Below are 25197 nucleotides of genomic sequence, written 5' to 3'. Positions count from 1 at the left end.
ACTTCTGCTTGTCTAGCTCTGCATTAATTAAGCTCTTTCTCTACTTCGATACCACAGTCTCAGTGAATCGTTTTTTGTCTATGCAGAGAGCAGGAAGAACCCATTGGGTGATTGTATAGAAAGCAAGATGAATTCTCCCATTGCTTCCTGTCTATACTGAACAAGTTTTAGCCAGGACGAAGGAAGAGGACGTAAGGAAATACTAACAATAATATCTACTGATACTAGCCAGGCATTGCCAAATAAAAACTAAACGTGCACTTAGATAAGGAGAAATTTTATTTTAAAAGATTACTTCAAGAAGTAGAGCTGAGAGGAAATAAGGGATTTTGCAATAGGAGGAGGGAGACTACTGCAACAGAGAGAAGACTTCAACAAGATCTGCAAATTCAACAGTTAGGCAAAATGGTAGGCCAGGCATGGTGGCTCATGCCTGTAATCCCAGCACTTTGAAAGGAGGCCAAGACGGGAGGATTGCTTGAGGAGTTCAAAACCAACCGGGGCAATTTAGTGAGATCCTATCTATACAAAAAATTAATAATAATTAGCTGCGTATGATGGTGCGTGCTGTAGTCCCAGCTAACTGAGCTAACTGGGGGGCTGAGTTGGGAAGGATTGCTTGAGCCTGGGAGGTCAAGCCTGCAGTAAGGTATGATTGTACCACTGAACTCCAGTCTGGGTGACAGAGTCAGACCCATGGCTAGAAAGAATCTGGGGTGGGACAGAGGAATGAAAGAGTGAGGTGGCTAATCTGATAGCAGATCAGAGATTGCTTGACCCTGGAGCCAGCCTATTTTCAGGAGGGGCTGTTAAGAAGGAGTTGTATGCTAGCTCAGGCTGAGGATGGGTCAAATTCTGGGATCTAGGGGAAGGAGATAATCTTAACCAACGTTTGATTAACAAGCACTTTGTTTAGATTTAGATTCCATGGGCACAAGCAGTTCAGCTAGTCATTTACGAGGCAGAGAATAGGAATTTAGAGGATTTTTGTCTGGCCTTGTCAAAGGTGAAAGAAACCAAATATTTCACCTGAAAATATTTCTCCTGGGTATGATGAATATTTTAAATTAAAGGCCCTTCAAGATCAACAGAGATCTAGAAGAGTCTTTTCCCCTATGTACATAAAGTCCCCACAGATCTGCTAAGGAGAATAATTATTTTTCTTTTCTCTCCCTGTTACCTCATTATCTACTAGGGGAAAAAAATCATGAAGATGAAGAGTAAAAAGGAAAAAAAAAAAGAGAGAGAGAGAGAAAAAAAGCATGAATTAAGACCTTATGAATGTAACCACCCTGAATGGACCCTTTCACAAGATAGTATCTTCTTTTAGGCTCATTGAATTCCCAAAGAGAAACATTTACAAGTTAATCTGTTTCCTCATCCATTCATTCTCCCTGGTAATCATTTATTCCTTCTCCCAGAATTACCCATATTCCTCAATTCCCCCTCCCCTCTGAAATAAGGGTATGTAAGCTTCTGTACCCCACTGGGGAGTTGGGGTAATCACTCTGTGATTCTCTCCCCCTTATCTCTGTACATGTTAACAAATCTGTATGCCTTTTTTCTTAATCTGACTTTGGTCAGTTTTCCCTTGGCCCTACAAAGGTAAAAAAAGAGAGGCATCTGTGCGTCTTATCTGAGTCATATGGAAAAGTGTATTTCTTGGCAATAAAGAGATATTGGGAACACAGAGAGTGGGGGGATATCTTTAACCAGGGCTATTTTCCAGGATCACAGGGCCCAGGTAAAATTCAACATTGTCAGCACTTACATTAGAGTTTTATTTATTTATTTATTTATTTATTTATTTATTTATTTATTTATTTATTTATTTATATTTAATTACCTTTTAGTTTAGAGATGGAGGCCTCACCATGTTACCCAGGCTGCTCTCAAACTCCTAGACTCAAGTGATCTGCCCGCCTTGGCTTCCCAAAGTGCTGGGATTACATATGTGGCCACCACACCCAGACAATCTAAGAGTTTTCAATGGTGATCTTGATAGTGGCAGGAGGCAGTCAAATGCCTAGGCAGATGGGGGTGGGTCCCTGATGAAACCCGACCTTCAAGCTGAAGACGGTTTAAAGTCTGAAAACCAAGCTATCGGTCAGAGATAAATCCATGGACTGGATAGAGAACCTCTCTTCCCAGTTGGGGCACTTTCCTCTGATTGATCCCCACCCTTCAGCTATTTTACATATACCTACCCTTCCCTAATTGTTTTTTTGCAGAGTCTTGCCCATCTTTGAGTGGTGCCTTTTTTTTTTTAATCCTTTTTTGCATACTCACAACCCAATCAGCATGCACTCTCCCATTCTGAGCCACACTGGGAAACTATCTATCTTCGGGTGGGGGACCACCCGCCTTGAGTCAGCTCTCCACTGAGAGCTGTTCCGTGGCTCAGTAAAACTCTTCTTCGCCCTTCTCACCCTCTGGTTGTCTGCGTAACCTCATTCTTCTTGGATGCAGGACAAAAACTTCAGACCTGCCAAATAGCAGTGATGAAGGAGCTACTGTAACACTGTAACTCTCCACCCTCCACTGGTGTCCAGCAGCCACCCCACGCAATGGGAAGCAGTGGCAGGGCCAGGCCAGCCCCAGTGCCGCCAGCCAGAGTGGGGCAGCAGCACCGAATGAGCTATAGCACAAATAGGCTGAAATACTGCCCTGCTCCCCATTCACCATGCTGTGAGCAGCAGGAAGGAAAGAAGAGCTACAACCCTTCTGGGGGCCTAGACTTTGGGGCTCCCTGAGCCAAAACTGTAGCATGCTGTAACACCCACTTTGGGGCTTCAGGGTTGCTGGCATCTCCAAGTTTTTCGGGTACCACCATGTTCCCCTTATCCAGACGCTGGCACCCAAAGCAGAAGCAGGTTGTGGCATGACTGGTCCAGCTGCAGGCTGAGAGCGGATCCCATAGTGAGTGTGGGATCCGGGCTGGAGCACAAGCCAAGCACAACCCACTGAGTCGAGTGGGCAGGGTACCTCCAGCACAAGCCTGGAGCCCAGCAAGGCCCAGGCAAGGGTGTCACTGGCTGTGGAGGTCCCTGGCTGGTGAAGCAGCACCAAAAATTCCTGCATCGATCTTATTTAATTCTTTCACCATATCTACTTGTGTAAGTACAGTGATTAAGGGAGTGCTAACAAGACAAACGTGGGCAGGTTATTTAATGATATTTTCCTCTAGTAAAAGGGGATTAATAATATCTGGCCTCAGGATTGTTGTGAGAGCTCGAAAACTTCATACACACAAAGTGCTTAAAACAGACCTGGGATGGGCTAAGTATTCAATAAATGATCCCAGGAAGAGAATCTTATTTTTCCCAATTTACAAATGAAGTTCCTGAGGCACAAAGAGGGCAAATAATTTACCCAAGTAAAGATTAAAACTCAACCAGATTTTAGGCTTTTATCTACAGTCTTCCCTCCTGCACTTCCCAAGCGGGGAGAAATTAATGGATAAATCAAAACTAGGCATGGTTGCTTGCATCTGTAATTCCAGCTACTCAGGAGGCTGCGGTGGGAGAATCTTGAGTGCAAGAGTTTGAGGCCAGACTGAGCAATATAGTGAGACCCCATCTATTAAACATAAAAGTGGGCAGATAAAGTGGAAGAAATGTTAGACAAAGACTTGATAGGTTTTCCAGAGCTACTGCATACAAAAAAAAATTGAATCTTTTTTTTTTTTAATACAGGGTCTGGCTCTGTCACCCAGACTGAAGTGCAATGTCCTGGTCTGGGCTCACTGCAACTTCTGCCTCCCAGGCTCAAGCAATCCTCCCACCTCAGCCTCCTGAGTAGGTGATACCACAGACATGTGCCACCACACCCAGCTAATTTTGTATTTTTCGTAGAAATGGGGATTTGCCATGTTGCCCAGGCTGGTCTCAAACTCCTGAGCTGAAGCAATTCACCTGCCTTGACTTCCCAGTGTTGGGATTACAGGTATGAACCACCACACGGAGCCCAAATCACTTTTTTTTATTTTTCTCAAAACGTAAAGATTCTTGAGGAAGTCAGAGTAAAAAAACATTCTTATTTCCATCAACCTGAAATAATCAAAAGGATCAGAATTCAGTTTTAATGAGTTTATTTGAGTAAAAAGCTGGAAGTTACCATCCAGGAAACACAGACTCCAGAGAAATAGGGTCAATGCTCTGAAGTTACCATCTTGCTTATATAGGCAGAACACAAAAAAATTTAGTGGGATTACATTTTCTAAACAGGGCTGGCTTATGAACTATACCAATTTAATGAGTTACAATGTGGTTTCTGTACAGCCTGTTTTCTTTTCTTTACAGTTTGTTTACATTTTCTTTCCAATTAAAAGAGTGTATTTGACATTCCATCCTAGACAGTGTGATAGGAAGTCTGTGTGACACAGTGAAGAGGAAAATTGGGGAATTAATAGGCCCAGTGCTCAGAAAACGGTTAGTAAATGACTCTTTGGGAATGTGAAGGGTGGAACTGCACAGAAACAAAGATTGTCTTATTATCCAGATAAGGTTCCCCAGGCAATCTCTAAGAGCTTCTCTCAGAAGAATAGATGAAAAGTCTGTCTGGGAGTAATGAGGACTCCCAGTCTCTTCTCTTCTCTGGGTAGTTGATCTTGCCTGGTTATTTGATGAGATTTTTAGGGAAGGGTCTTAAGACAATTGCATGTCATTTGGAAAGAAGCTTTCTTAGTCAGATAAGGAAATTCCAGAGAGAATCTCCACTTGAGAGGGGGACAAGGTAAGGTTAGAAGGGCTTTGATTATAAGGCAGCTCCTAAGGCTTCTTAGCATGTCAGAGTACCAGTCTTTGAGGTATTGCTTTCTGAGCCCCAACAAAGCTTATGTGTCATTCAAGAGTATGCAGCAATTTTTTACAGCCTAAACAACAACAAAATCTTTTTTAGGGAGAGGTATTTTATCACTAACATTTTCAGAATTGCCAGTGTATGGTTGGTTTTTATTATGGTTTTAAAATTCTTTATGGAAAATGTACCTAATTATTGCCTGCTCCAAGAGCAGACCATTTCCACTGCCTCGGTCTTAATTGGTATATGGTCAAATACACAAAGGTCCTTCTTTTAGAATGATACATGTTGAAGTATTTAAGCATGAAGTTTCACAATGTCTACAACTTAACCTCCAATGGCTAAGACACACACACACACACACACACACACACACAGCGCATAGAAATTGATAGGGAAAATACAGACACTTCTCACCATACGATGGGAATGAGTCCCAATAAACCTACCCTAAATTGAAAATGCATTTAATGCATAGCCCTTTCAACATCATAGCTTACCCTAGCCTACCCTAAACACTTCTATTAGCCTATGGTCAGGCAAAATAATCTAACACAAAGCCTATTTTAAAATAAAGTGTTATTCATTTATTAGAATCGCAGAGTGCAAAAATAAAAATAAAAATAATATTAAATAAAGTATTGCTGGGTGCAGTGGCTCTCATGCCTGTTATCCCAGCTACTCAGGAGGCTGAGGCAGTTCAAGGAGTTCAAGGCTGCCATACACCATGATTGTGCCACTGCACTCCAGCCTGGATGACAGAGCAGAGTTCTAATAGAACTTCAGGACCGGGCCAGATATTATGTCCTGCAGAAATGCCTCTGCAGGGAACGGAGGTGGAGAAATTGTAGGTTCAGTATTTTAAATGGACACCTGTAACCCAATTCCCAAACCTCATCCTCTTCAAATCTACATATAAGTAAGTTAAGAGTGTACCGTAAATTGAGATAGTCACATTACCTACTGCTCTCAGTAATGTCTGCCTCACTATGGAGCCAAGTTAGGAGAGTTTTACTGGAAGGAAATCAGAGAGCACACACACACACACACACACACACACACACAGCCCTTCACGCTCATCTTGATTTTCTTTTACCTCTCTGCCTTTGGCAGGAAGAGCTTGAATAACACCTCCTGTTTTGTTGTTGTTGTTGTTGATATTTTTTTTTTTTTTGAGACAGAGTCTTGTTCTGTCCTCAGGCTGGAGTACAGCAGCACGATCTTGGCCTCACTGCAACCTCCATCTCCTGGGTTCAAACAATTCTCATTCCTCAGCCACCTGAGTAGCTGGGATTACAGGCACACGCCACCATGCCCAGCTAATTTTTTTTGCGTTTTTAGTAGAGACAGAGTTTTGCCATGTTGGCCAGGCTGGTCTCGAACTCCTGGCCTCAAGTGATCCACCCACTTTGGTCTCCCAAAGTGCTGGGATTACAGACACGAGCCACCATGCCTGGCCTAAAGAAAACATTTTAAAAGAAAAGAATAATTATTAACTCCAGTAACTCATACAGAAAAGTACTAAAAAAAAAAAGTAATCATAGAATACTACGTGGCTTATTAGAGCATAATATTTATGGTCATAATAACAAAGGCACCTAATACGGATTTCACAAAAAATTGAGATATGACATTAAAAGGATGGAGGGAAGAAATAGATTGTGAAATAAATTCCGCATTTTCTGAAACAGGAAGTCAAGAGAGGGGTTCTGAGAGTAATGAAAAAAGAGACAGCAACAATCAGGCATAGTGGCCCACTCCTGTAATCTCGACTATGTTGGGGGCTGAAGTGGGAAGATCATTTGAGGCCAGGAGTTCAAGACTAGCCTGGGCAACACAGTGAGATCCTGTCTCTGTAAATAAAAAGTCAAAAAAATGAGCCAGGCATGGTGGTATACACCTGTAGTCCCAGCTACTTGGGAGGCTGAGGCAGGGGGACTGCTTGAGCTAAGGAGTTTGATGCTGCAGTGAGCTATGAGCCACCACATTGTGGCCTGGGCATCTCTATTAAAAATGAGATTGCAATAGTATTTAGAAATAGGAAAAGAGATATACACCGGTGTGTCTGAAAGTGGTTGCCTCAGCAAGAGGAAGAGATGGAGGTCAAAAGGACAAAAAGTTGGTTTCCTTATAAGCCTTTTTCCCCTATTTTTTATTTTTTATTTTTTTTTTAGGCAGAACAGAATAAGGACAGTCAGAGTGGGAATGACAGCCTTCTATTCAAAGTGTGTTTCTCAAAATCAACTGGGAGCTTGTTAATACAGTGTCTCCAATCCAGCCCAGACCTACAGAATCAGCCTGCATTTTAACACCATCTCCTGGTGATTCATATGGCCATTGTAATTTGAGAAGCATTTGCCTAGTAGTCACAGTGCAGGGGGCCTGAGATGAGGTGCAGGTGTCTATCACTGTAGTAAAGGTGAGGAACTGAAGCAAGATTCATGAAGTACACAAGATTCTGAACTCAGCTCATCATTTGAGGTAACTTCACCCTTTACCCTTATACCTTCTTAACATCACTGCTCTGTATTTCTGGCAAGCCTTAATCTTCTTGTTTCCCAAATTTCCTGCCCTGGTCATCACTTTTTTCACCATCTGGTTTGAGTTTTATCTCTACTTCACAAAATCTATCTTTATAGATTTTGGCACATGGCAGTTACAGGTATTATTGTTCTCAAATTGTTCCTGTTTAATTACCAAGACCATATAACTCACAATAGACTACATGCTCAAGAAAGCTTAGCAATTGGCTTCTTTGAAATCTTCAAGTTATGCCAGAACTGATGCACGAAGAACTGTAAGCAGACCAGTCTCCGCTGTCCAGGAAAGGGAGGAAAACAAAATTACAGATAAGAGCTTTGATGGCGTAAACCCACAATTATAATAGCTCTTAGAGAGCGGTCCCTGGGTGTGGTGGCTCTCACCTGTAATCACAGCACTTTGTGGGGCTGACGCAGGAAGACTGCTTGAGCCTACGAGTTTGAGACCAGCCTGGGCAACATAGTAAGAACCTCATCTCTACAAAAAATAAAAAAAAAAATTAGCCAAGTGTGGTGGCATGCACCTGTAGTCCCAGCTACACGGGAGGCTGCCATGGGAGGACAACTTGAACCCAGGAGTTTAAAGCAGCAGTGCACCCTGACTGTGCCACTGCTCTCCAGCTTTGGTGACACAGCAAGACCCTGTCTCAAAAAAAAAAAAAAAAAAAAAAAACCCACACAAGAACCCTTCCATCAAGACAGTGGCCCTCTAATGATTCCACTAGAAGTGAGGAATAAGCTAAGTAGGTGTTAGTTAGATCAAGAGAAACCTTTGATTTCCAGTCCCACTAAACTATGTCTTTATTATACTTTTCTGTCCCAAGTTTTCAAAGATTTATAAAGCTTCTCTAAATGTTGAGTCTGGTTTAAGTATAAAATTAAGTTTCTTTCAGACACATAAAAATTACAACTCTATCAAAAGTCCTCTGTGATTAAAGATCTTAGCTCCTTTATTAAAGTGAAAATTAATCTACGCAAATTAGCTTCTCTTTGAAGTGACCCTTGTGTATTAGGGTTCTCCAGAGAGACAGAACTAATAGGATATATGTATATATGAAAGGAAATTTATTAAGAATCGACTCACACAAGCACATGGTGAAGTCCCACGATAGGCCATCTGCAAGCTGAGGAGCAAGGAAGCCAGTAGTGGTTCAGTCCGAGTCCAAGCCTCAAAAGCAGGGAAGCCGACAGTGCAATCTCCAGTCAATGGACGAAGGCCAGAGGGCCCCTGGCAAACTAGGGGTATAAGTCCAAGAGTCCAAAAGCTGAAGAACCTGGAGTCTGATGTCCAAGGGCAGGAATCATCCAGCACAGGAGAAAGATGAAAGCCAGAAGACTCAGCAAGCCAACTTAATCCCACTTTCTTCCACCTGCTTTGTTCTAGCTGCACTGGCAGCCGACTGGATGGTGCCCATGCACACAGAGGATTTGTCTGCCTCTCCCAGGCCACTGACTCAAATGTCAATCTCTCTGGCAACACCCTTGCAGACACACCCAGAAACAATAAAGGCATCCTTCAATCCAATCAAGTTGACACTTAGTATTAACCATCACACCTTGCAAACAAGCTATTTGAGATTACAGCACTGACAAGATGTTGCATTTTAGGCTGGGCGTGGTGGCTCACGCCTGTAATCCCAGCACTTTGGGAGGCCGAGGCAGGTGGATCTCTTTTACCTAGGAGTTTGATACCAGCCTGGGTAACATGATGAAACCATCTCTATAGAAAATACAAACATTAGCCAGGCATGGTGGCACATGTCTGTAGTCCCACCTACTTGGGAGGCTGAGGTTGCAGTGAGCCGAGATCATGGCACTGCACTCCAGCCTGGGCAACAAAGGATCTTGTCTCAAAAAAGATAAAAAAAGATGTTGCTTTTAAAACATCATTCTATCAAGGAGGAATTAATATTTATCCACGTAAGAAATTATTTACTTTGTGCTGTCCTCTCAATCACCATTTATTGATAGAAGATTTTGAAGATGATCCCTTATGAGAAAATAGGGAATTTGTAAAACAAGTGATTCTATGGTCCAGAACAGTCTGCCATAAATAGATATTTCTCTGAAGATTCATGTTGTATCTTAAACATTTGTGCAAATCTACTCTATAATAGATCCATGGTAGTTTTTGTTTGAAAAGGTGTCCATCCAACATTAAGTAAAAATGACACTCCCAAAAGTGTTTATCCTCTGAGAAGCCAGCACCCAGCTCACACCCAGTTTATGAACAGCATTATGATGCTGTAGACCTACCTCGTCTCCACCCACCCTGCATATTTGCTGTAAAACTGTAAATACTGAACCACATAATCTGTCTCAGGCATGTATGTGTACATGTGAGGGACAGAGCAGTCTTGAAACTTGTGTGAATAATTTTTTTTTTGTTTTTACACCATAATCCAATTCTAATTATCTTAATTGAATTTGAAAACTTTTTCAATTGCATTAAATTTCCAAAAAAGTTCTCCCACATTACGCTAAAGCATTCCTTATGTTTCATTTCCAGTACTCAGATATTGAATGAGTAAAATCATTTTATTGGCTCTCTTTTAATAAACTCCTTCAAATGCACATTGTTTAAAAATTGACTAGGTCAAAAATAGTTACGCCTGCAGGTTGACCTATTCGGACTCTGCCAAACTCCTCCAAGTTCAATATAAATTGACGTTTCCAGAGTACAAAGTCAATTTTATGGAAACGCTGCTCCTCCTTTTCCATGGAGCCAATCTGGGCAATTTTTTCATTAAAATTCTTCTTCTGCCTGTTTGCTGCGGGACTGTTTGAGCTGCTGCAGCCGCTCGATAGTTTCAGAAATGGTGCGTTCCCCGTGGACCTTATTGTCTCTTGTGCGGATATTAACAGTGCCACTGATTTTTTCTTTTTCACCAACAACTAAAACGAACACACAAAGCTTTGTCAGACTTAATCTAAAGATATGGAAGGATTCACACTGAACATCTGGAAAGAAATGATCCCAGGACCCAAAACCTACCCCATAGCTTCTGATACATTAAAAGGTACAAGTGACCATGTATTGATATTTAAAAGAAACTCTTTGAAATATCTAAAGCTACTGTGCTTATGGAGTCAATCTAGCCAACTTAACAACCAAATAATAAAACCCTAAACATCATGAATACCTTTTTTCAAGTAATCCCACATAAGGAATTATCTTGAGAAAGTAATCAAACAGATGTGTTTAAAAACAATGCATCTTCATTCTTGTTATAATAGCAAAATATTTTCTCACAAACATCCATGATTATTTAAGTGAAAAAAAAAACCAGTATGTATGCATGAGCCTATTTTTATAGTTATTATATATTAAAATATATAATAGAAAAAAATCAGGACTGGAAGGAACTAAATACTTGATTACAATTCACTTAAGCCTGTCCCAAGGTTTCAGTAGATTTTCCTGATGTCTGGCAAATTTTCTTTGGTAAGTTTCCATTCTTACCTAAAATGAAGTTATACTGTGCTAACTGTGCATTTCGAATCTTTTTATTCAATGTACAGCCTGGATCCAGATCAATGTCTGCCATGAATTTGGCATCGTGGAATTGTTGTCGTACCTATTGTAACAGAGATACAGAATTTGTCAGATCTAAAATCAGAACTATATTTTGATCTTATATGATTTTACTGAACACAGGGATCAGGACTTCTTGGATGAACTTCCAGGAATTTAAAGCTGGCAAAACCATCTTAGATAATATTATTCACTGCCATTTTCCCCCCCCTCAAAAAGGCTGGCTCCTCTTTATTACCTCAGGTCATGTGTATTAAGTAAACAATGTTTTCAGTATTCTTCTTTTCCCAAAAAGCAATACACTAGATTACATTTTATTAATTTTACATTAACTAGGTTAAACTTCCCATTAACCTAACATATTAACACGACAAAAAGACCTAAATGAACAATTTTATTTCACTATCATTTCATATGAACCTCAGATTACAGATGTGAAAAATATCACACAATCAACACCTGAAAGAAATGATCTCCAACTGAATAAATCTTAACTTCTGAGTATCAGAAAGTTTTTTTTTTCTAAATCAGGTTATCATAGGCATTAGTCCCTTAACTTTAAAATAGAATAATATTTAATAGTCTAAAAGTAATTTAGATTAGAACAAATTAACAATGAGTATAAAAAATGTTTCTGTTCAGCCTGCTATGAGAGTTGGGCATTTTACATTCATATCACCCCACACTTGGCAGAAAACTGTTTCCTTACAGTGGCCATTAACCCAAAGCAAGAACAGGAAAGTTGGAGGAAGCTGATGTTCCTTCCTCATGTCTGCCATAGAGACAGTACCCTTGGGCTTTCACACAAAGCCATGTGAGCAGTGACTGCCTATCCTCTTTTTGTAGATGCAGAAGTTACACTGTCTACTAGCAGAATCACCGCCACAATTCCACCCAGACCACTTAGAAGGGTCAGAGTTTCTGGAAATCCTGGTCAGAAAGCAGAATGAATTTTTCCAGGAAAACATCTTAAGTACAGCTAAAGGTGAAACACTATCATACTCTACTTATCACCAGTAAAACCAGCATTCTCTGGTTGACCTAGGTGACAAAATATTTCCTTCAATTTTTGATTGAAAAAGATTCTAAATGATCTACAACACATTCATTTCTCAAACGTGAGTTACGTGTAAACCAAGGGTTATTTATGTATGTCAAATGTTTACTTCTATAAGGTATACTTTTTGAAACAATCTAAGTGACTTTGCCTATACTGTGCACAAGTCTTAGCATTTTAACTAGATTTTTAAGCCACAGTGATCACAAACCAATTAACCTGTTGACATTTTATTACATCCATTTCAGAAGGGTTGATACAGAATTTTAGAATGCCAAGACAGGTCTACATCTTCAACTTATAACTACTTTAAAGAATAAGGCATCAGTTTCTTCATTTTTCTCAACATGGGTCCTGTGTGTGCATGTGAGATGGGCAATTCTGCAGTTGGGGAAGTGGCCTGATAATTACAGGGTGTTTAACATGTCTGCTCTACAGTTATTAGGTATCAGGAGTACTATTCTATCTTCTCTTCCCACAAACGAAAAGCTTACCACCACATAATCTGGAATGCCACCTACCCCCGAAGGGAAATGGGGAAGTCAGTGCTGTCTCCAGTTGAGAACTCAGTTAACCAATACAGAACTTTTTCCTACTGTGTGAGCTTTCACATACAAATAAGACAAAGTGCACTCAACCACGGAACATAACTTTGATTCTCATCATTTGTAACTAAAACTACTGAGTGCAGTAATAGGAATAGTCTGAATGGTTTATCTATTAGATGGTTTAGTGTTCACTTCATATTTATTTATTTATTTTTTTGAGATGGAGTCTTGCTCTTTCGCCCAGGCTGGAGTGCAGTGGCATGATCTCGGCTCACTGCAAGCTCTGCCTCCTGGGTTCACGCCATTCTCCTGCCTCAGCCTCCCAAGTAGCTGGGACTACAGGGGCCCGCCACTGTGCCCGGCTAATTTTTTGTATTTTTTAGTAGAGACGGGGTTTCACCGTGGTCTCGATCTCCTGACCTCGTGATCCACCCGCCTTGGCCTCCCAAAGTGCTGGGATTACAGGCGTAAGCCACCACGCCTGGCCCACTTCAGTTTTTTTTTAAGAGATGGGGTCTCCTTATGTTGCTCAGGCTGGAATGCAGTGGCTACTCACAAGCACAATCATCACACCCTGAACCCTCAAAGATCCTCCTGCCTCAAGCTCCTAAGTAGCTGGGACTACAGGTATGCATCTCCACGCTCAAGTTCATTTATTTCTCAAGGGTAATTAAGACCTGAGTGTGGTTTATTCTGATGGTCTGAAGACATGATGGTTTTGATGTTATAGTATTGTTCACTGATCAACTTTTAATAATTTGAAATTCCTTAGTATGGAATTTTCACTATGGCAGAACAATGCTTTAAAGTGAAGTTATGAATGGCTATACATTTGTTGGTAAGTTAGTTTTTTTGGTAGAGAGGCAAGATATTGGTCTGCTATACTACTAACCTGAAAAAATTTCAACTACCTGAAGAAATTTACATTAAAATGAAGCAAAATTACTCATTAAGTCAAAGGGCAGCCTAAACTGTATTTTGAACTGGAATTTACCTATCATACTGAAGTACCTGATATTTGCTAATCTGGTTTTTTAAAATACTAAATACTAAAATATACAAGTGTAACTGGGTATGGCGGCTCCTGCCTGTAGTCACTGCTACTTGGGAGGCCAAGGTGGGAGGACTGCCTGAGCCCAGGAGTTTGAGGTTACAGTGAGCCATGACTGTACCACTGCACTCCAGCTGGGGCAAGAGAAAGATCCCATCTCTTAAAACAAATACAATAAAATATACAAGTGTACATAAAACACTATCCAAATATGTCTTCTGATTATGGAATCATGTAGAAAAGCATTAAAGAAGTAATATAATCTATTCAGGCTTAACAAAGATTAAAAATAGTAGCATTTCTCTATATCACAACAGCTCAATTCACCAAGAATACAGGGCTTACATGATTTGAAAAGCTTAACAACAGATATTAAATTGAAAGAAAATTCATATCTAAAGCTTACCTTTTGGGCATATTCATCACAGGTTGGTCCCACTGGAACTACCATTACCTGGCGAGGGGACAGCCAAAAGGGCCTTTGGATGAGAATAAAAATACTCAATGTAGATGTGGGCAAATTCACTAAACAGGGACAGCATATTTCTTAGTCTACTCTTCAGTATCTTTTCCTGGAACATGTAAGGACTACTTTTAAAACTTGGCTTAAAAAAAACTCCAAAATGAAAAAACCTATCCAATAAAGATTAAGGCGAGGAGATGCAGAAGAAAACTAACCCTACATAAGGAAAGCCTGTAACTACAATTTGTCTTGCTAAGTAGAGAGCAAAGCAAATTGAGGATAGGACTAGGCCTCACACTTTAATACATCACAAAACACTGTGTATTGGCTGTGAGAGGGGGTAACAAATGATTTAATACCTGCATGTAGTGATTAATTGTCCAAGAGTATTTTATTATTCTTCATGGGGACACAGTGCCCTCAGTTTACTCAAAATCCATTTTGTACCATTCAGCAAATTGTAATTGATAATAGCTGGTTATGGCACTTGGTAAAAATCAGAGTTTTCACTACTTATTAAAAAATAAGCCCATCCAATTCTCCCTTTGAAGCAATTCAAGTGTCAAATGCTTCTGATGCTGCAAACATCAGGCTAATGATTTTCTCCATCATTCTTCTATTTTCAGTTGTTCTGTTAGATCAGGCAAAAGGCTAAAGTAGGCACTAAATTCTACCCTAATCATGGACTTTTCCCCACCTAAAACAGGTTTAGCAGAGCAATTAGCTGAGGAGTCCCTTAATTCTTGAAATACTTTGCAGAGAATGTGTCTCACATTTTATCTGACTTTGAGAAATCTAAAGAGATTATCTTATATCATTGATCAGTATGAGAAACTGTCCTAATTTCTGAAGTAACCAAGTTCAAATAAAACTGAAATGACAGTAATGTGTAAGATTAAACCAATGTACATCATTTTACAAAAGTTTTAAATCAGTATGATTAATATGGCAGGCTCTACACATGGGTGCTTTTATTACCCTGTGCTGCTTTCAAATGCATTGTGGGTCCAGAAAAAACTGCTTAAGAAATAAAAGTTATGTGGCCATGTATCTTGCCAACAAAAACTTACTTAACCTCACAGAAATGAATCACAAAATGTTGATCAGTTTGGCATCTGTTTTAAAAAATGCTTGGCTTTTAAAAGATGTCAAAATACCTGCTTGTTATGATTAGCAAAGCTGAACAAAGAAAGCCATAAGCCTCCTCATTCATCTACGTAAAACCAGCAAAGCCATCTAAATCCCAAAACAAAGTTACTAGAAAAGCATCCAAAACAGTAAGTATACTTCTTACAGAATACTAATTCCTAATTAGAAAGTATTACACAACATTCAAACAAATCCCGTTCTGGAATTAAAAGTAATTACTATTAGCAATTGTTCTTAATGTTAAAAAGTTTGTGTTTAGATTGTCATTCCTTATTTTTTAGTGAACACTTGTTGTTAGTTAGAAGCAACCGAGTGGAATCATTCTCCCTTTCCATCTGATAATTAAATCGAAAATCAGACATTTCTTGTAGCCAATTTATACTAATCAGAAAAAAAAGAAAAAGACAGTGACAAAAATTACCATTTGCCCCCATAGTTTTCTGTGAGGATAGCAATCATTCTTTCCACTGATCCCAAGATGGCTCGATGAACAATCACTGGCCTTTTCTTATCATCACCATCATGGCTATAAAGAAAAAAAATTTGTTTTGTCTTTTTTTTTTTTTTTTTGAGACGGAGTCTCGCTCTGTCCCCCAGGCTGGAGTGCAGTGGCGCAATCTCGGCTCACTGCAAGCTCGACCTCCCGGGTTCACGCCATTCTCCTGCCTCAGCCTCTCCAAGTAGCTGGGACTACAGGCGCCCGCCACCACGCCCGGCTAATATTTGTTTTTTTAGTAGAGACGGGGTTTCACCGTGGTCTCGATCTCCTGACCTCGTGATCCACCCGCCTCAGCCTCCCAAAGTGCTGGGATTACAAGCGTGAGCCACCACGCCCGGCTTTGTTTTGTCTTATTATATATATTTTCTCTTATATATCCCTAGAGAATATTCAGAGCAGACACCAGAAACTCACCTTACATAAGTAAGATTAAATCTGATGGGCAACTGAAAATCCAGCTGGATGGTTGCACACTGGTGGTACCGCCCAATCGCATCTTTAATCTGTATGTCAATCTAAGAAGCAAAGACTGGGTTATTATAAAATGCCAGTGATACTAAAGTGGAGCTCAATAGTTGGATTAGGGCTGATTTTTTTTTTCCAACTTCTTTCGAAGTCGTATCTTCTTCATCCACAAGTGAGAATCATATTACCCAAATGTACTTTAGTGCTCACCTTTGGGCCATAGAAAGCTCCGTCTCCAGAGTTTAACTCCCACTTTTCACCAAATTCATTCAGACTATTTTCAAGTTGCTAAGGATAAAGCAAAATGATTTTTTTTTTTCATCGCAATTTCCCTTCTTCCAGCCTAATCTGAGACTTAAAAATACAGTAATTACTTTCATAAATCAATATTTTCTGCTTTAGAATTTTGTCCACCTGAACATATGCTCACACCAACCCCTTTTTAAAGCTTATAGCTTGATAACTGAAAAAAGCCATTAAAACATTCAACCATTTCAAAAATACACAATCATAAAGAAAAAAACTAGCTTACCCAAACCTAGGAACCATCTCCAATTTCCTTTTGCTTTTATCCATTTAAAGAGGCTTGGCTTTCTTACATCTCAGAACAAGCCAATTTCAAACAGTATTCAAAAGCATGCTGAAAAACACCACTTACTTTCTCAGCTTGATCCCATACTTCGATATCTCCAAGGAATTTTTCCGGGCGAGTAGAAAGGTTTAGTTTAAAAGAAAATCCAAATATGCTATATACTGTACGTAGAAAATCCAAACAATCTTTTATTTCATCTTCAATCTTCAAATTAAAAAACAAAAAAAGAAACAGTAGCTATTTTCCTTGACTTTCTTGACACTTCTAAGTATTTTATTCCCCAGGGTCTCATACCTGCTCCATGGCACAGAATATGTGAGCATCATCCTGTTGGAATCTTCGTACCCGGGTGAGTCCTGTGAGTGCTCCAGACAGCTCGTTCCTATGAAGTACCCCAAAATCAGCTAGCCGCAGAGGCAGTTCTCGCCAGGACCTTGGCCGATGATCAAACATAAGGCTGAAGTGAAAAAGAAAAGTCCACGGATACTTAAGAATAAACTGCTTCTGTAATGCTATATTTAATTACATGAAAGGTTGTCAAAAAGCCACTGATTCTAGCTGTCCATCCAAGCAACATTTCTCAAATTCTGGGCTTCATACAGCAGTAAAAGCACTTGCATGAATAAAATAGCAAATAAGTTATAATTCAATGAACCACAGTGAAGAATTAAAAAACGTATTCCAACAACTGAAGAATCTGGGAAAATTAAGAATGAACTTGGTTGGTCCCCTGGCCTATAATACAGCTTCTTCACAAAGATTCTACTCTCACCTCCTCTGCCCTCCAGGCCTGGCTAGTAGGAGCTGCAGACACTGAGCTACCTGTATCCACAGCTCTCCTGTGTCTTCCCTTAAGCTGTTCTTCACCCAACTTTCAAAGATAGAAAGCAGAGTGGCCTCATGACAAGGAACATTTTCCAAGAATGCTGAGTCATTAGCAGGTTTTGACAGAACAGGTTTCTTTAAAACAACAACACACTAGGTACTTTGTTACACCCCCATATTCCATCTTCCTGTTTTATATTCTGCCTTGGTCATTGCTATGATCCCAGTACCATTACTGAATGCCCACAGATCTGGAGATCTGGCTGGGCATAGTGGCTCATGCCTATAATCCCAGTGCTTTGGGAAGCCAAGGTGGAAGGACAGCTCGAGGCCAGGAGTTTGAGACCAGGCTAAGCAACATGGCAAGACCTCATCTCTACAGAAATAAAATTTAAAAAATTAGCTGGGCATGGTGGCGTATGCCTGCAGTCCCAGCTGCAGTGAGCTATGATCATACACCTGCACTCCAGTTGGAAGACCTCTTAAAAAAAAAGATCTGGGGATCTAATCAGGCACAGAAGATATAATACAACAATGATGTTGCATTTATATGTTCTTCTGATCACATAATTTGTTTTTAATGAAAATATTGTTAAAGGAGGGAAGAACCCAGGATGAATTGTAGCATGTGAAAATCTTCAGTAGAAATTCAAAGCTGCCGAATACCAGTGTCCTGGGCAGTTCATGGGTTTCAGAGCAAACAGCTCCTTCTCCACCTCAAAGGAGAACATGTTATCGCTGTAGTGCTGCCAGTGGCCCGAGGTCATCCAGAGTCGGCTGTTGAAGATGTTTGGGGTGACTACCTCCTGGAATCCTCTTTTCCTATATTCACTCTGATAGAAAATGAACAGAAACGTGTAGGCAAATAAATGCTCATACTTCAAGTAGGAGTAAAAACTTAAAAGAGCAATTTTATACTCTCTCATGAAAAAGATGGACACATGCCACGTTTCAGAAATCCCACTTCTAACTATAGACCGAAGAGAAAACTCCTGGCACATGTACATAAGGAGGCTTATAAAAGCGATGCTACTGCAGCATGGCTGATAATAAGGGACAATTAAACATCAGCACCCATCAATACAGGGATGAGTGCGTTATGGTAGTTATATAACAAAACAATATGTAGCAAGTGAAAATAAACTGGATTTGTATGTCTCTAAAAATAAATCACAAGGCAGTCTGATACACAATGAGGCTTCCTATATGTAATACATAAATACATAAATAATTTAAGGGTACAAATACATGGGCTAGATGTAAATAACACGGACAAAAAGAATCCATGCCAACTTCAAAACAGTAGCTTCTTCTAGAAAACTGGTATATGATATACCAGTATATGGATATATATATATCAGTATATGGAGATATATGGATCAAAACTGGGTCCTAAAGACAGGCTTTTTAAACAATTAACTTTTTTTTTAATATCGTGAATGAAAAAATCTCAAGCAAATATAGCTCAATGTGAATATTTGTTAAATTTGGGTAGTAAGTACAAGATATTGGATATACTATTCTCTATAAACTTACACTTATAACATTTCATAATCTACAAAGAAAAAAGGCAATGTAAAAACTGTTTTTTCAAAGAAAATACAAATGAATGATCAAAATCAAAGAGGGCACAGAGCTCCTATGTCAAGGACCACAGGTCCCCCTTCAAGCTCACCAGTTTCTATGTGTATATGGGCAAAATCAACTACTAGGGATGATTTATGGGGCCACAGACTTCTACTTTACTTATCATCTTATATATTTCTTCTCAAATACAGATTATCTTTCCTTTTAGTAGACCTTATTTAATAAAATGATCATATATCCTAAATCTAAAGAAGAAAGCAATAAATATGACTTACCCTAATGAATTCAATAAGTGCATTATAAATGTAGGCTCCTTTTGGCAGAAAAAAGCAACTTCCAGGGCTGAGTTCATGAAAGAAATATAGTTCTTGGTCCTGGGTAAAAGAAAAGCAAAAGAATGTTTATGTATGTCATGTACACGTGTGTGTATATATACATAAATTTCAGTGTTCTTCAGCTCAGAATATGGTCATGATGTCCCGTATTTCAATCAGTGCCAATCCTGAATCAAAGAAACCATGTCAGTGTTTCTGGTGGTATAGAATTGCAGCTGATTTACAATTTGGCAGACGTGTAACACATGCCCTGCCTGTTATATTCCTCAATCCAGTCAAGTTTCCCCAACAGTGGCAGGGAGTAAGGGTCCCTTCAGTTCTTTAACTATCCACTGCAGTACCTCTCATGGTTCTTAAATTCCTTAACGCTCCAAGATCTGGATCTTTTTTCATTTATTAATGTATTTATTTTCTTAATAGGAGTATCAGGAAGGAGACTGGGAAAAAGACACTGATAATGAAGTAGATGACGGTAAAGTTGGCTGACTTTGGGTCATGGTGAAAGAAACACACCCTCCTACCTCCTTGCCAACATCCCCCTCCCCAAATGCCCAAAAGCTCTCAGGGAAGGGCCCATCAATCATTGCTGGCTGCCCCATGGCTGGAATGTCAGGTAGTCAGGGGTGCAAGGCAGTGGCTGCTACCTCCAGCTCAAGCTTCATAACCTAACAGCCAAGGACCCCAGCACAGAGTGTCTATTTTAGGGGGGAATGTTTTATCTAGCCTAACTTCCAGTTTAGAGGACGTTCAGCAGTAACAGAGACAATGGGTAGAGGAAACGACAGCACAGGATCCATGTGCGACATGCTGCTAAACCTTGGGCAACAAGTAGGTTAATCTTTGTGGGACTCTGTTTTCACATTTTAAATGAGTCAGTGAAACTAGATGGTTTCCATAGTTCTCCCAGCTCTATGAGAAGCTGTTATACTTCTTTCACAGAAAACCATAGATCATCAGTGTTTGCTCTCAACAAAAGTAGTTCAAATGCATTTTTGTGCGGTACTGAGCATACTCCAGGCAGATAATGTGGACAATCAGTAAGTGCTTATAGTTCGTACAGGACACAGCATCAGTTACTAAAAAGCTACAACATTTCTTCAAAACAAAATTCCTAGTACTTCATGCAGCTAAATTTCAAACTTCAAATGAAGTTGAAGAAAACTCACTCTAGATACATCATTGTTCTTGAACATACCCTGCCAATTTTCCTATGATCTCGGTTTTTAGCTTCCTCTTGCAACTTCTCCCACTCTTTCAACATTTTAGGATCTGGGAATGAAATGCCATAAATTCTCTGGAGAGTCTCCATATCTGCTTTGCCTTCCCAGTAGGTGGAGGAATTCTGAAAACAAGGATTAACCATGAAACAACATTCAAATTTGTAAACATCTCACTTATTTAACTCCCAGTTGCTTTGAGGCCTTGTTACAGTAGTTACTCATTCTGCAGCACAAAGTTGGCTGTTTATTCTATCCTCGAAAATGCCCCTCCCTCAATCCACAGGTGGGTGCAGTGGCTCATGCCTGTAATCCCAGCACTCTGTGAAGCCGAGGGAGGAGGATCGCTCGAGCCCGGGAGTTCGAGACCAGCCTGGGAAACACAGGGAGACCCCGTTCTTTATTCAAAAAAGGAAAATTGCCCAGGCATGGTGGTGTGCGCTTATGGTCGCAGCTACTCAGGAGGCTAAGGCAGGAGGACCACTTGAGCCTGGAGTGCAGTGGCACGATCTCCGCTCACTGCAACCTCATTTCCCAGGCTCAAGTGGTCCTCCACTCTGTCTTTTTGGGGCAACACAGTGAGACCCATTCTACACCCCAACACCCCCAAAACTGCCCACCCCTCAATACTCAACCACAATTCCACAAACATTACTTTGCCTGCAAAGGCATTTCTCACAAAATTAGCAAAAATAGAAATGAGCCAATAAAAAAAAATCTTGAAATGACTCAATTATTCTCTTGATTTAAACTGCATTTTAAAAACCTCCATAAAATGTTTGTGAACTAGTATAAAACTGGGTTCTGTTAAAAACAACAACTTGGGAAATTATTAATTTAGACATATAAAGGGCAAAAGCACATACTCCTAGTGAGTCTCAAAGCTTTTATAGAGCCAGGATGGCCCGTGCTGTATGATGTTGTAAAACCTCCATCCCCTGTGCTTGCTCTGGCAATGACAGCAAGTCAGTCACCCCTTGAGGGATTTCAATTATAAAATCTTCATGGCATACAGCTCCCAGTTAATAGCATGAGAAAATACCATCCTTTCATGTGCAACAGAAAATGGTAAAGAGAAATCAGTGAAAGTTTAAAACACACATCTATTCTAGACAGATACATTCACATAGTCTTTAAAGTTACATTACTTACTTTGTGTATTTTTAAAGCCTTAATTTTGCCCGTGTGTCTAACATGAGGACCCCGGCAGAGATCTATCAAAGGGCCACACCTAAAGATAAAATGAAAGGAATTTTAACAAAGACAAAATGACATACATACCAGATACATTTAATGACATCTAATATTCTCACCTATAGACTGTGGTAGTTGGAGTATTCACCTTTTCATTCAATATCCGACATTTGAACTTGTTGTACTGAAAACAGGAAAAATTATTCTTTTAAAAAATTGTCCTTTAATTTTTACTTCTAAGTACTATAACTAAAATGTAGCACTGTATGAATATAAATGTTGATATTTCATATTTTAAAAACATGTTGAAGGAATGGTTTGCTAGGAAAAAAATGAAATTAAAAAAATAATAAAAACACTTAATTTTTGCTAAAGAACCAAATAGGCTTCAGCTTTAGTACATGGAACCCTAGTGGTGTCACTTCAACTAACATGAATAAATGATATTAACAGTGGGGGCCACACACTATGGTTCAATTTACCTTAAACATTGCCAGTAAAGTTTCTTTCTTAACTTCCAGTCTTTCGAAAGCTTGTTTTTCTTTAATGATTTTCTTACATAAAGCCTCCAGAGAAGAGAAATCATTGCTAGACACACCCCTAAAGGAGAAGAAAGTATAATCTTTTCATTCCATTGGAATCACACCACGGCTTCGAAAAATGTTTATTTGGAATACTTCAAGGGTTTTAATATTAAAAAATTAGACTATTGCATCATATCTTAGAATTCTAAACAAAACACTGTTCATAAGTAATTTTTACGTTTTATATTTTCAGTGGCTTCTACCTTGGTCATCCATGGAGACCTTTCTCACTAGTGACCCCTTCCCACAACTCTATCACCAGGTTTTAAAGGAGAGGGGAGGACCAGTCTCCCTGAATTTGCCAAAACACCTTAGGACTGTACCTCCATCAATCTAGAACAGAGGTCTCATTAAATCCTCTATTACTTCAAGTAAACTGCAACACTTCAAATACTGATAATGGGCATACCTGATGAAGAAGCAGGGAGATCTATATCATTCCTCCCTTACTGAGAACTCTAAAAATAACTTATAGACCCATAGTCATTGACTTCAGTTTTCTTTATCTAGTTGATGGCTTACCCTTCTTCGAGGTACATGTCATAATAGAATCCGTTTTCTATTGGCGGACCGTAGCATAAACATCCACCATAGACTCTTTCCATGGCTTCGCCCATTATGTGAGCACTAGAGTGCCAATACACCTGAAAATTTAAAGAAAAATGGCATGGTCTGAATCTTGGCATACAAGTTGTCAATTAATGTGGTTGTTTGAAAGAGACAGATGATAATATTTATTATAAGTAAACCCAATATATAAAATCCTAAATTTCTAAATCTGTAAACTACTATTTCTATCTACAGCCAAAGTAATTCAAAAGGCTTCCAATTACTAAAGTGTATTTTTATTTTGGAAATCATCTGATTTAACTGTTTTCAAACAAATTAAACTAAACTTGGCATCACTACTTAAATGGCATAGATTTTGTTCTCTGAAAACACCTGCTACTCACAATGTGACTATCTCATTGATTGCAATGGCCCAGGTTCTTTTGAGTCAGTGTGCCCACAGCACCATGTCTCAGACACTGTGATCTGGCCTTCAGCTGGCTGTGGAACATCACTTAGAAATTACATGTTGTTACTGGCCCAAAACAAAGGTGGTACAACCCGACCACACAACACAATGACAAAACACAAGGACAAACATCTGTACACTGAAATCAAATGGCAGTACTTGGTTTTAAAGTAATCACTGGGATGAGTCAGAATATACCCAAAGCAATGTTTTCAAGATTTAGTATTAAGGTACCAAAGTGACATTAAAAAATTCTCATAAGAAACTTGAGGGCTCCAAAATACATTTGAAAACTACTAATCCACATACATAAGTGAACAATCATCACTAAAACAAAATACTTTGTTTCCCCTTATATGATACACGGCCATGGAGAATTAAAAAGAAAATCTTGTCATCAAATGCAGGTTGACTTTTATAGTGTTATCCAGCAGATTTGCATCTTAAGAGGAGAAAAAAATACAGAAATTTTCCAATAAATGGAGTGCTTTGAAGTAAAGTTCAAATTTATTTGTCAAATGTACGTATCTTGCTAAAGTGTTCATAGTTTAGAGGCCAGGCGCAGTGGCTCACACCTATAATCCCAGCACTTTGGGAGGCCAAGGTGGGCAGATCACTTGAGGTCAGGAGTTCGAGACCAGCTGGCCAACATGATGAAACCCCATCTCTACTAAAAATACAAAACTTAGCCAAGCGTGGTAGGGCACTCCTGTAATCCCAGCTACTCGGGAGGCTGAGGCAGGGGAATCGCTTGAACCCGGGAGGCGGAGGTTGCAGTGAGCCGAGAGCGCACGACCGCACTCCAGTCTGGGTGACAGAGCAAGACTCCATTATAAAAAAAAAAAAAAATTAAAATAAAATAGTGTTCACAGTTTAGAAAACAATTTTTACTTGCTTAATCAGTGTTTAATAAAATTCCCAAAACATTTTCCCTATTGAAGTGTCTAGTAATGAAAAGACTTATTCAATTTTACCTCTTTATTTTGTAAGTCAAGCACTTTTATTATGTTCCTAAATGAAGGACAAAATGGAGATTTCAAATATGACAATGAGACAACAATAAATGTTAGCCACCCAATCGCAGCAGGACTGAGCTGGAAAATACTGCAAATGTGAATCTGCATCCTAAAATTCAATGAATACTAAATCAGCAACTTACTGCCTGAGCTTCCTCATCCTCAAACTTGAGAAGCTCCAAGGTACTATCTTCTTCCAGAGGGCGGTCCAGGTCCCACACAGCATTATTTACTTTAGCAATAACAGTGTTGTCGGCCAGGCCTTGACTTAAAAAAAAAAAAGTCCACACATATATAAGAACACAAGAATCTAATTTGAAAACAGGAAAATAAACACTATTTTTATTATATATTGATTTTTTTATATTGATGTATCTCTATTTTTCTGAAATGTAATGATAAAAACAACGAATTCCAAAAATGTACCTAAAAATGTAACTGGAAGATCCTGAAAATGCGGAGCATTATCATTTGACATTGAATGCCTCTTGTTTAAGCAGATATGGCAACTCTGATAAATAAGCATGATCAATTTCCAATGGTTTGAATAATCTTAATTTCTCCAACAAATAAGTTTTTTTTTTTTTTTTTTTTTTAATTTTTTAGAGACAGGGTCTTGCTATGTTGCCCAGGCTGGCCTCCTGGCCTGAAGCAATCCTCCAACATCAGCCTCTAGAGTAGCTGGGACAACTGGCACAAGTCACCACACCCAGCTTTCTCTT

General features: G+C 39.4%; 1 protein-coding gene across 5 annotated transcripts in view; it reads right to left on the bottom strand.

Moving 5' to 3' along the window:
• Nucleotides 1-4073: 4073 nt before the first annotated feature.
• Nucleotides 4074-25197, bottom strand: part of TARS1 (threonyl-tRNA synthetase 1) — a 32761-nt gene continuing 11637 nt past the window's right edge. For 3 of the 5 annotated variants that reach the window (XM_032136163.2, XM_032136161.3, XM_032136162.2), the window contains 16 exons: nucleotides 24619-24742; nucleotides 22964-23085; nucleotides 22340-22457; nucleotides 21977-22041; nucleotides 21816-21894; nucleotides 20642-20788; nucleotides 19387-19485; nucleotides 18191-18357; nucleotides 16994-17156; nucleotides 16766-16903; nucleotides 16318-16395; nucleotides 16057-16157; nucleotides 15565-15669; nucleotides 13938-14010; nucleotides 10804-10918; nucleotides 4074-10235 (listed from right to left, as the gene is read on the bottom strand). In XM_032136163.2, coding sequence (XP_031992054.1) covers nucleotides 10087-10235; nucleotides 10804-10918; nucleotides 13938-14010; nucleotides 15565-15669; nucleotides 16057-16157; nucleotides 16318-16395; nucleotides 16766-16903; nucleotides 16994-17156; nucleotides 18191-18357; nucleotides 19387-19485; nucleotides 20642-20788; nucleotides 21816-21894; nucleotides 21977-22041; nucleotides 22340-22457; nucleotides 22964-23085; nucleotides 24619-24742 — 1843 coding nt within the window. In that variant the 3' untranslated portion in view covers nucleotides 4074-10086. The remainder of the gene's footprint in view (nucleotides 10236-10803; nucleotides 10919-13937; nucleotides 14011-15564; nucleotides 15670-16056; nucleotides 16158-16317; nucleotides 16396-16765; nucleotides 16904-16993; nucleotides 17157-18190; nucleotides 18358-19386; nucleotides 19486-20641; nucleotides 20789-21815; nucleotides 21895-21976; nucleotides 22042-22339; nucleotides 22458-22963; nucleotides 23086-24618; nucleotides 24743-25197) is intronic. The other 2 variants (XR_009210497.1, XR_009210498.1) reach the window with 2 other exon arrangements.

Source organism: Hylobates moloch, unplaced genomic scaffold (assembly GCF_009828535.3).
Source record: "Hylobates moloch isolate HMO894 unplaced genomic scaffold, HMol_V3 SCAFFOLD_17, whole genome shotgun sequence".
NCBI lineage: Eukaryota > Metazoa > Chordata > Mammalia > Primates > Hylobatidae > Hylobates > Hylobates moloch.
This window is presented reverse-complemented; position numbering and strand designations above follow the sequence as displayed.